The 12,328-nt window shown below is 34.2% G+C and overlaps 1 protein-coding gene across 1 annotated transcript in view; it reads right to left on the bottom strand.

Annotated features, from left to right (window-relative positions):
• The window catches only part of LOC136040765 (ras-related protein Rap1), a 42,658-nt gene that overhangs the window by 12,984 nt on the left and 17,346 nt on the right, over positions 1–12,328 (bottom strand). Inside the window, exons 3-5 of the mRNA XM_065725086.1 lie at positions 10,006–10,096; positions 7,101–7,229; positions 2,928–3,083 (exon numbers count right to left, since the gene is read on the bottom strand). Of these exons, the coding sequence (XP_065581158.1) occupies positions 2,928–3,083; positions 7,101–7,229; positions 10,006–10,096 (376 nt within the window). The remainder of the gene's footprint in view (positions 1–2,927; positions 3,084–7,100; positions 7,230–10,005; positions 10,097–12,328) is intronic.

Here is a 12,328-nt window from a genome sequence, read left to right as displayed (position 1 = left end):
TATTAGGAAAAATTCTTCCAGAAACAGGACAGCCTCCAAAAAGCAAAGAATTTTTCTAATTTTGTAAGGGCAATTATGTGTTCAGAAAGTATCAGTAATAAAAGCATAAAATAATTAAAAATACCAGTTAAGACACTAAACACAAATGATATCATTCAAAAAATATCCATTGCTGTTAAGCTTGGCGACAGATTCACGCAACTACCTGACTTCGTAGTTCCTCGAAAATGGTCCACTAGCTCAGAGGCAGAACATTATCCCAGGATCTACCTCTAACCGATGGACGTGTGTTGCAACGACGGATTCTTCTGCAATAATTTGGCTTCGCCTCGAAATCAGCATGTCAACCTTTCCAGTTTTTAAAAGCTAGTAAACATTAAGTTTGTAAACCAAATTGTCTGATAGAAGTGTATTTTTTTCGAGCATGCAAGCAGAGCCAAAAAAACAAAAACGGGGCAACAGCCCCCGAGGCCAGTTTGTCATGTAATAGATTACTAACATATCTTTAATTTGAAAATACGGAAAGATTCTAATTGGATTATTTGCTAGGTATAACAAAAAAGACCACTTAACCGAGAACAATTCAACTATGAAAAACTCAGGAATGAGTTGTTGGAAAACAATTCCTAACTCATTGCACAAACGAGTCAAACCTAAGTTTCAGACTGATTTGTTGCAAACATGATTTATGTCTTAAACCGGTACGCAAACGAACCAAGTCCAAGCTGTGGACTGACTCAATAGGTATCAGAAAAGTGGGAATATTCTACTTTATTTGAGGCGGAGTAACGACAGAATCTTATATTTACAATAGTACAACCCAATGAAATCTCGTGTGAATGTAAAATCAAAGCAGTGCACCAGCACCTCCAACAGGCAGTCTTCTTAACCTGTAAAATTTCCTACCTATGGCCTACTTTGCGTACAGACTAGATTTCAGTTAAAAAATTTTCTTTCAAACAATCAAATTAGAAAGGAAGTTCAAGTTTACTTCTACAAGAATCACTCGATTCTCTTCTCTCCTGTACTATTTTTATAATGTCGCCGGACGTTGAAGTAAATGTCGCCACTAAAATTTTTTCCCTATATTGCAATCCTAAATCACCAACTAATCAACTACTAATCAATTTACGATATTCAAACCATCAATCACTAATCAACCACTATTAAATTTCAACCACTAAATCAACCACTAATCAATTTACGATATTCTCTGAGTCAATTCCCAACGCGAATACAAATAAATTGGTATATTAAAGCACTAAAAACATCAAGATTAAAACTGGACTCATTTTAGTTCTATACATTCTTGAAACCACGTTTTTTTGTTGTTGTTTCAAAATTATAGGTTTTTAAGACACATCAAATTTTCACCAGTATTGCCACGTTCAACTGAAAAAAATAAATGAGCAAAATTGAATAGTTGAATTTGTCAACTCTTTAAACACGTAAAAGTCCAAACATTAACCATCTCTTAACTTCCATCAAGAGGTACACCTTCAGAAACTGTTTGGTTACCATATGGCTTTAGTTAATTTTATGCTGATTTTATATCCACGTTTCTTATTTTTAAATTTGGTGTCTGCAACTATAAAGAACTGCATACGGAGGTCTTGTCATTAAAAAATTTGATTCCCTATTTTCCATAGCTGGAAATATATACATGGTTGTTTCTACTTAACCAATTCAAACATTCAGATACCATTTTCACTGCCCTTGGACTTTAAGTAATAAGCAACTGAAGTCTATAACAAAGCTTGTCCTAATAAATATACAAAAACTAGGAAATAAATATTTATATTTGATAGTTTTTCTAAAGTACTATATTAATGACACATTCCAGGTGAAGGGGAGAACGAGGGGGGGGGTTCAATTATTTCAATAGAACCACAAAAAAGACCTTTTCAAAGTCTAGCAGGCAGATGCCCCTCTCCCCCACCAGTTGTCATCCCTAAATACAAACTAGAAGAAAAGGAAGCAAAGGGCATCATAAGTTGTATTATCTCAGATACTTAATTCTCACCAGCCTTTGGAAGACTGGCCTTTCAACCCCATTATAAGCTCATGTGATTGAGGAAATGCCCAGAAATTCAGGACAAATTGAGAGCTAAGGGATAAAACTGGTTCCAAGGTTCACTAACAGTAATAGAACGTTTAACAATAAGTTTTTATTTTTGTTTTAAATGAAGATAGAAATCTGCATTTAAAAATATAGGAATGGGAGGAGGGCATTGTTGTTTTTTTCAGGTTTTTTAACGATTGAGATTTTTTGTCTCATATTTATCATGTGTTTATTTTAACGACGAAGGTTATTTTTATCAAGTTTGATAATTAATTTTGTGACTATTCGTTTGAAATGAATCGTAAAGTCACAAAAACGTCATAATTATGCAAAAATTAAGCATTAGAAATTAAGCAGTCAACCTGTTTGAATATTTTAAGTGACCATTTTTAGGGCAAGTAGAATCTCAAGATGACAAAAAAGAAAGCACATTGATCGAGCCAGATGTAAACCTTTTACTACTCCTTTCTGGTGATGTCTGGGTTTACATTGATAAACATCTAATATGGGTATGCGTGTACTGGTAAGCGTGTAGCCGAATCTTTCAGAGCTGAGGGTTCACGTGGGAAAATATCGAAGAAGAGTCTAAATAAATAGAAAAAAAAATCACCATTATAACCAAGACTACTGAAAAGAACTAATGAAATGTATACTGAAAGTTTAATATATATTGGTATTAATTCCTCAATTCTTGTCCTGAAAGCCTCAACAATTTTTTATTTAAACACCAGCGATACCTGGAAATAACACATAGTACACAGAAATAGGTAACTTAGAGGAAATAACATGTAACTTAACAAGCAATAGGTAATATTGATATAGGTTATATAGGACCCATAGGTTACATTGGCAATAACAAACTTACTTCGTTTACATTGATTTTGGCCTTAGCTGACGATTCCATAAAAGAGCAGGAGTTGAACTGCTTTGCCAAATTAATACCTTGGTCTTTCCCAACTACCCTCTCGTCCTCCAGGTCACACTTATTACCCACTAATACCATTGGTACATCTTCAGTGTCCTGCAAAACGGAAAAAAAAATAATCTGTAAACAGAAATTGAAATAAAAAACTTCGTTTCGGCTCGCTTCTCTCCTTTTTCGATGCTGCCTAATCGCTAGCGAAAATTCCTTTTCGGAGAGGCCAATTCTTTTTTCATAATTACACTAAGATACATTAAGGAAAAGGAAGCGACAGCTATCAAACAACAGATAACAGAGAACTCTTAGCACAACACATCACTAGCCAAATTTTCGTTTCAAGGGGAAGAACGTTCTTTAATAGATATCTAGTCATTTTTACCAACTATTTTACCATACAAGATATAGCTAAAAGCGCTTTAAAATCGCTGAAATTACAATCCTTCACATTATAAATGCGAAGACCCTCCCCATAATTTGACACCTCTACTCTTAGGCACAAGGAAATTGGAGAGGACGTAGAAAAACCAGTAATTTCGTTGAGAGCGGGTTTCAACGTAATATTAACATTAATATTCAAGTTCATAGTTATAAAATAGATATCTAGTAATACGACAGCTAGTAATAGACATCTAGTCATTTTTACCAACTATTTTACCATATAAAATATAACTAAAAGCGCTTTAAAATCGCTGACATTACAACCCTTCACATTATAAATGCGAAGAGCCTCCCCACAATTTGACACCTCTACTCTTAGGCACAAGGAAACTGGAGAGGACACAGAAAAACCAGTAATTTCGTTGAGAGCGGGTTTGAACGTAATATTAACATTAATATTCAAGTTCATAGTTATAAAATAAAAATAAAAAAAGAATCCAGCATTGGACTTTACCATCCCCACCGGCGGTGATCTTATTTTCGTGGCCCTTCGGCCCGGAAGTACAATTTTTTGGGGCCTGGTTGGGGACCAGCCATCTGGTGCTTCGCACAAACTACCTGTTTCCACTCCCTGGATTTCTCCAGGTACCCATTTGGAGCTAGGTCGACTATGAATGAGCTTAGTCATACCTCTGACCCCCGCTTCAAATAACCAGTGATACCAGGACTTAAACCCCCATCCTCATGGTCGAGCATGCTATCCAGTCGGCTAGGATGGCTCTTCATAGTTACAAATAATAATTATAATTAACTTTATGGAAAGGTTTAAATAATAAGGCTCTGAATGGATTGGGCGAAGGAGGAGCAAACACAGCTAAATTGGCTGAGACAAACTACATATTTCAAATCTAAAAAACAAAAAATTCTACCTTCCCGATAAAACTGTAAAAAAGCAAATTCGTTTAGTAGTAGACCTTTACAATGTCCCAGTTTCTATTTTTATAACATGATAAGCTTCTATTTTAGATGTTTTTTTATATTATAATAATTATTTCTCTTAATTAAGCCTCAAACAATTCATTACCAATAGCAACTTTCATCTACTTGTTGGTTTTAAGTACAGATAAGCTGAATTGCGATAGAATTCACACCTACAATCAGCTAATGAATGAATGATTAGCAAATAAAACTACAGAAAAAAAATTAACGCGAAGATAGGAATTTGTAGTCTTTGTTTAGACAGGAGAGAGTAAATATTGTCAAACGACAAAGGCAAAGAGACGTCACAAAAAAAAAGTGGCTAATCTGTTTTAAAGGAAATTTCTCTCAAGTCTTGTTGAAAACTTTTAAAAAAGAACCTTTACAGCCTATTTCTTGAAAGCTTTAAAGAAGAAGAAAAACGAGTCATTTAATTTACCAAGCAGTTAGGGCGAATGAACTATAAGTAAGGAGCGACTCGGCCGAATCTTAGCCAAAACTCTGAAAAACGGAATTTTGATATCAACATACATGCCAAGCCCATTTTTTTCCTCAAGACATTCGATCAAAAATTTAAGACATCTAGTTCAACACAGTTGAAAGGTGCTTTTGGTGATGACATCTATGCTTTTGGTGATGACATCTATGCTTTTGGTGATGACATCTATGCTTTTGGTGATGACATGACCATACTTAGTCCCAAAGCAAAGACTGTAAATTACACAATTTGCCAATATTGCTCACTTGTAGTATCAAACAGTTCGTGGTAACGAACTGTGGTAAGGAGCGACCCGGCTCAATAGTAACCAAAACTCTAAAAAAAAATTGAATTTTGAAAAAAAAATAGTTACATCAAAAGAATCGCATTAATCCTGATTTTAAATATATAAGTTTCATCAAGATCTGATACACCGATCCAAAGTTACGAGCCTGAGAAAATTTGCCTCATTTTAGAAAATAGGGGAAAACACCCCCTAAAAGCATCTAATCTTAATACAATCTTAACGAAAATCACACCATCAGATTTAGCGTATCAGAGAACCTTATTGTAGAAGTTCAAGCTCCTATCTACAAAATGTGGAATTTCGCATTTTTTGCCAGAAGACAGATCACGAATGCGTGTTTATTTGTTGTTTTTTTTCCAGGGGGATTGTATCGACTGAGTGGTCCTAGAATGTCGCGAGATGGCTCATTCTAACGGAAATTAAAAGTTCTAGTGCCCTTTTTTAGTGACCAAAAAAATTGGAGGGCACCTAGGCCCCCTCCCACGCTCATTTTTCCAAAAAGTCACCGGATCCAAATTCTGAGATAGCCATTTTACTCATCATAGTCGAAAAACCTAATAACTATGTCTTTAGGGACGACTTACTCCCCCGCAACCCCCGTGGGAGGGGGTGCAAATTACAAACTTTGACCTGCGTTCACGTATAGTAATGGTTACTGGTAAGTGTACAGACGTTTTCATGGGAATTTTTTGGTTTAGGGGGTGAGTTGGGGGGGAGGGGTACGTGGGAGGATATTTCCATGGAGAAACTTCTCATGGGGGAAGAGAATTTCAATGAAGGGGGCTCATTATTTTCTAGCATTATTTGAAAAAACAATGAAAAAATAAATATGATAAGTTTTTTCTACTGAAAGTAAGGAGCAGCATTAAAACTTAAAACGAACAGAAATTATTACGCATACGAGGGGTTTACTTCCTCGTTATACCTCACTCTTTACGCTAAAGTATTTTTAGTAATTTCAACTATTTATTCTACGGCCTTTGTGATTCAGAGGTCATTCTTAAGGAATTGGGACAAAATTTAAGCTTTAGTGTAAAGAGCGAGGTATCGACGAGGGTTGAACCCCCCTCATATACGCAATAAAAACATACGAATATAGAAGTTCGTTGCGTAAGTTAATTCGTAAGTTACGTATATTTTTTACCAATGAAAAAGTTTGTAAAAAATTAAAAGTTCTAGTTGCTTATTTAAGTAATCAAAAAATTGGAGGGCAACTAGGCCTCCTCCCTCGCTCCTTTTTTCTCAAAATCTTCCGATTAATTGCAATTAATTAATATGCAAATTTTTTTTAATTATTTCTGTGTTGAGAGCCAAGATCAAAACATGCATTAATTCAAAAACGTCCAAAAACTAAATAAAAAAAAGCAAGTTTTGTTAAATGAAAGTAAGGAGCAGCATTAAAGCTTAAAACGAACAGAAATTACTCCGGATATGAAAGGGGCTTTTCCTCCTCAACGCCCCGCTCTTTACGCTAAAGTTTCTTACTGTTTTAAAAATAGAGTTAAGAGAAAGAGTCAAACTAGCGTAAAGAGCGAGGCGTTGAGGAGGAAAGAATACAATTACATTTTTTATCTATTTTTTTACGGGGAGGGGGGAGAGGATTTTTCGCTGGGGGAGAATGTTCCATGGGGAGCAAAGTTTCCAGGGGAATTTTCCAGAAGAAAAATTACACCAAGGGGATTTCCCGTCATCATTTAAAGAATAGTTAGAAATAAGAAAACAAGTTACGAACTGTAGCAGTACTTTTATTAGTAAACCTTGATTTTCTTAACTGCAATATATTATTTTTCATTGCAATACCTATCGACGTTACGAAAAATAACAAGAAGCACTGCTTGAAATGAAAATACGTTTCTATATAATTTTTTAGTAAATAGGTCAAAGAGAATAGGTCAAGTGGAGAAATGAAATTTTGAAACCTGCTTTCATTACAAAAATAAGCAAATCAATCATTGAATAAAAACAAACAACTCACCTTAACACGAAGAATTTGCTCCCGGAGATCTTGTAAATCATTAAACGTTGATTGTGCAGTTATAGAATATACTAGAACAAAACCTTGACCGTTTTTCATATACAGATCCCTCATGGCAGTAAATTGCTCCTAAAATATTGAGAATTTGGAAAATATTGGAAAAAATATCAAGGAGCTCTGGCCCAAACTCCCTCATATTAGTAGAAAACTGAAAGACTGAGTACGGTGATTCAGTTACACAGCGTCTTTTGAGTACGGCTTGTCGCCACTTCGTTAGTGTATTTTGCTGATGAGTATCTCATGATTAAAAAAGTGTGGTAAAACTGCAGCTCTTTCATTGGCTTTAAGTGCATTTAATATTGCATTTACACGAAAAATAAAAAAATATAATAAATAATAAAAAATAATAAATAATAAAAATAAACCGCATGGAGGCACTGAACCAGTGTGTGGTCAATTGAGACCTCATTCACTACTGTCATATATTGTCATTCAGTTACACAAGGGTTCAGCTGCAAGGAGGTTCAGTTCCACACAGGTACAGTTGCACGGGGTCAGTTTCGCGGTGATTCAGCTGCAATGGATCCATGGGAAGGGATTCCTGCAGTGCTAACCATAAAAGTAAAGCAGATAGGGCTGCCAGTGCTTCACGCAAAATCTGTTATTACCCTCATAATTAAATAGTTTTTCTTTTATTTTATAATTTAGTTTTTCTTTTAAGTCTATTTAACAAAAAAGCACTAAGGTCTTACTACAATTTTTAACTGGTCGTATCGTTGAGACACCCGAGACCAGGACACTAGCAAAACTCCTTATCTACGAAGCTTTTGTTTTGGCCACGTCCCAAGAATTCACATCTTATCCAGGTCTAATTGCATTTTTTTTTGTAATAGGAATACCGGAGCAACATACAGAAACAAGAAATAGATATTAAAATACAAAAAGTAATTTAATTCATAAGTTAACATATACAGGTTTGAGTACCCCAGTTAGGCCAAAATGAGACTGCCAAAAGTAAAAATTGCACAGCAGCGTTATCAGCGCTTTGAAGTAAACTTTAGTTTTCCGGCTAAAATTGTACCACAGAGGATAATCCGTACCATCAGAACAGCAGGTTAAAAATTCACCATAACAGGAAGAAAATTTTGAATAAAGAAAAGCATGAATAGATATCCCAGTAGCAAAGGATTAAGTAAAACGAAAATATACAAGATAAATTTATTTGTCAAAAAAATTTCCAAATGTACCCCATTATACTGGAATATCTAAATCGTAACACTGACTTTGATGTAAATCAGTTGTTCTGGGTTGTGTTTTGGGATGCTAAGTTTTGAGACGTGGTTACTGCTTTTTTTTTATTCCATGCCAGCTCATATTTTAAACTATTTTTCGCTCCTTTCTTGTTTCATGGTCGTTATATTTAGATGCATTTATATTATATTTTAGATATATTTATATTTATATATAATATTTATATTTAGATAGCTCCAATGGTTTTATAAATACGATTTCCACTGTTTCTATTTCTTTTTTACTTGACTGTACAATTTACGACATACCTTTACGTTAATTGTTTTCGTGATTTTTTGTTTTCACTTCATTCTCGTTTGGTAGTTCCCCGTTATTCTGAATATAAAGTGGTAACTGACATGTTTTCCTATATACTTTTTTCTGGCCTATTAAAATTAAAACTTACAAATTAACAAATTAAAATTACAACTTAAAACAGTCCAAAAGTAATATGCCTATTTAACTCTGAAATAACTAAAAGTGAAGATAAAATAACAGTAAAAATGGAAACACTGTACTATAACAGGATTGGCTATGTGCCATTCAGAGACCAAAATGTAATTAAGCTCAGAAAGAATTTCAATCTCAACAACGAAAGCAAATTCACCATCACATACTCCCGCAGGGCTCTGTTGATGGGAATGTAGAGATTATTCAACAAAAGTTTATCATAATGACAGAGAAGGTCGACAATTAGAAACAGCCTACCTCCTAGACTAAAGACAAACTTCTTGAGAGTGTTTTACAAGACTACCTCTCCTGAATAATGAAAAAGTGAAGAAAGTAAAACAACTTTTTTTTTTGTTTTTACTCTTAGCAAAATCAATCTTCCAAAATATTACGCGCTGTAATGTAGCAACTATAATTTAACAACCACACTTAAATATGAAAACGTAAATTTGCTAAGATTAAACCAGCATAATCTATAAACATATTTAAAATAAATAAAAGCTACATACCTCCCTTATCCCACACCCCATACATATCCTAAGTTAGTGTCATATATAAAACAGACCCCCACCTCCTCTCTCTCCCGTGCTCCTTTATTCTAAGTTGTACTTGTGATTTTCTGAAAACAATTCAGACATGGACAAAAATGGGGGCATGGCTATTGCACCCCAAAAGATTTTCACAAATACCTTTGTTGCATCTTCATTTAAACAGACAATGAAAAAGCCTTTGTTACCCTCCCACTTGTTACAATTGGGGCCACTGGTCCAGGATGTAACAAACATATGGAGTTGGCAATTAAATAACAAAAAAGTTCAAGAGTCACCATTCAAGATTTAGAGAAAAATAAAACAGAAGAGAAAAATAAAAAAATAAACAAGAGAAATAAAATAAGAGAAAAATAAAACAAGAGATTTTCACGAATATTTTTTGTTTTGTATCTTCATTTAAACAGACAATGAAAAAGCCCTTTTTACCCTCCCACTTGTTGAAATTGGTTCCACTGATCCAGGATGTAACAAAACATAGCGAGTTGGCAATTAAATAACAAAAAAGTTCAAGAGTCATCATTCAAGATTTAGAGAAAAATAAAACAGAAAATAAAAAAAAATAAACAAGAGAAACATAAAACAAAACAAAAATGAGAAAAAACAAAAAAACTTACAGTCCCTGCGGTATCAAGGATTTCTAGCATACACTGTTGACCATCAACTTCAACTTGCTTCCTATAACTATCTTCAATTGTTGGGTCATATCTAAACAAAAAAAGGAAATCAGAAATTGGAAATGATAACTTGGTATATTCAAAAATCAATTTAAACAAGTCATATAAAGTCAGTTAGTCTAAGAACCCTAGCTGTAAAATTTCCGATTCAAATTAAAAATAGGCAATTCCAGATCTAGTCGGCAATTATGATAAAAGCAAAAAAAAAATGGAGAATATCCCAATCAGTATAAAGATAGGGGAATAATCCCAATTTTTAACCACAACAAGATTTTCCACAAATGATATATAAAAACTTTTCAAATCAGCTAGTTTTAATTGGTCAAAATCTTTTTAGTATTTTTATTTTTGTTCTTGGTAATGTTAAAATTTTTCTTTTTTTTGGTATTGTGTTAAGTTTGACTCTAAAAAGCGAATTCAACTCATTTGACACCCTTTTTTGGAACTTAATCTTATCCCTAACCTTACTTTGTATCTAAGAATTTTAAGAGAGTATCCCATAAAAAACAGGTATTCCATGGGGATAACTTTCGACCATAAATTTGCATGTTTTTGGGTCAACTACAAGTACTAAAAAATGAATAGTCGCCACTGCTTTTAATCCAAGCCCATAAAATATGTTGAAAAAAAGCCCGAAACAGAAGAATATAGGGAAATCTGGAAATATATAACGAAATATTTATTTAACAGAACTTTTTTTGGCAATTTTTCAAAAACATTATTAATTTGAAATTTACAGCCATTAGTCCTTAGCAATCTTGCGCACTTTCCATCCCCCTAAAAATGGCTTTGAAAAAGGCCAGAATTTGGCTCCCAATTTGTCTGAAACATACATCCCGAAGTTCTTGGGGTAGGGGGATTTAACGCAGAAAGAAAAATAGAAAAGAAAACTTAGCTCCCACAAGACAGGGCCTTTCATATGGAAGCCACTTCATGTGGAAGTGGTGGTTGTATAAATTTGAGAGGTGGCTAATTAGACCAAAAATAGGATTTCCATTACCAATATAGCCAAATATTTAAACCAACTCAACAGAGAGATTCACGCCATTAAAATACAGTGAATACAAAACATTGACCAAGACTACTAAATACCTTTTTAAAACTTTAACCAAAGACTGGTGAAGACGTGCATAACTTTTTATTATTATTTATTGAAAATCCGTCTTTGTACAAAAAGAAAATGAAGGAGCACTACAAAGAGAGAAATAAAAAAATAAATAAAATATCACTATAATAAGGTAACTATAGTTGAAGAAGTTGGCTTCAAGCATGTCTTGAAATCTTGTGGTTGTGTTTTTCCATAAGTTTAGCAACAGCTATAGTAAGATCTGCTATGTGAAGAACTGTTGACTTGAATTGCATACCCAAGTTGGATATCTCAGCAGGTATTTTGTGAAAAAAGTGGAGCGGATTTACAATTTATTAACATTTGTAAGAATCTTCCAGAAGGGTATAATGTAGAGGATGTAGGGGAGAGCAACAGTGCTGCACAGCGTTGTGAGATAACGGCGATTGAAATGAAGCGTAGCAGAGACTATGGAAGCATAGGCAGCTGATATGTGACGAGTATGAGAAATGGTTTTTCCAATGAAAATACCAAGATAAACGATTTGGCCAGATGGGTAGATCCTTGAATTTCCAAGTATAATTTCATGAGGAAGTGGGCCTTTCCAGTTATAAAGCACGACGTCGGACTTTGCAGCATTAAATTCAGGACCAGATTTTAAATATTTCCCTTACAGTTTTTGGAACGTTTCAGAAATTTTGTCCAAATTTTCAGATTCAATTTCAATTTCAGAAAATTTTCAGATTCAATTTCAATTTCAGAAAATTTTGGCTAATATTAAAAATTTCATCAGCATAAGTGACTAGGAAGATATTAAGGCCAGATAGAATGCAAGACATCTCACACTGGTCCTGAGCTTCGTGGGCAAAATTATTGAAATAAGGATTTGAGACCAGGTGATTGAATAACAAGGTGATTCAGCTGTAGAAACCCTGGTTGGTTTCCCCTGTTTTCATCCCCAACAGCTAGTGTAAGTTCAGTACTTGGACAGTCTTTCCAAAATGGAGAAAAGACTAATAGGCTTGTACAAGCCTAAGTTCAATGGGTCACCATTTGTTTGAGGACAAACCATTCACCTTATTCGAAAGGAAGCACAACTAAAGCAACTGTTGAAGCACAGGATCAAAATTGGCCTAGCATCACGTTAATCAAAGAGATCACCGACTCTAGCTTTTGGCAATACTTGGCATTTTTTAT

Source organism: Artemia franciscana, chromosome 21, assembly GCF_032884065.1.
Source record: "Artemia franciscana chromosome 21, ASM3288406v1, whole genome shotgun sequence".
Taxonomy (NCBI): domain Eukaryota; kingdom Metazoa; phylum Arthropoda; class Branchiopoda; order Anostraca; family Artemiidae; genus Artemia; species Artemia franciscana.
Note: the sequence above shows the minus strand (reverse complement) of the source record. Positions and strands in the feature narration are given on the sequence as shown.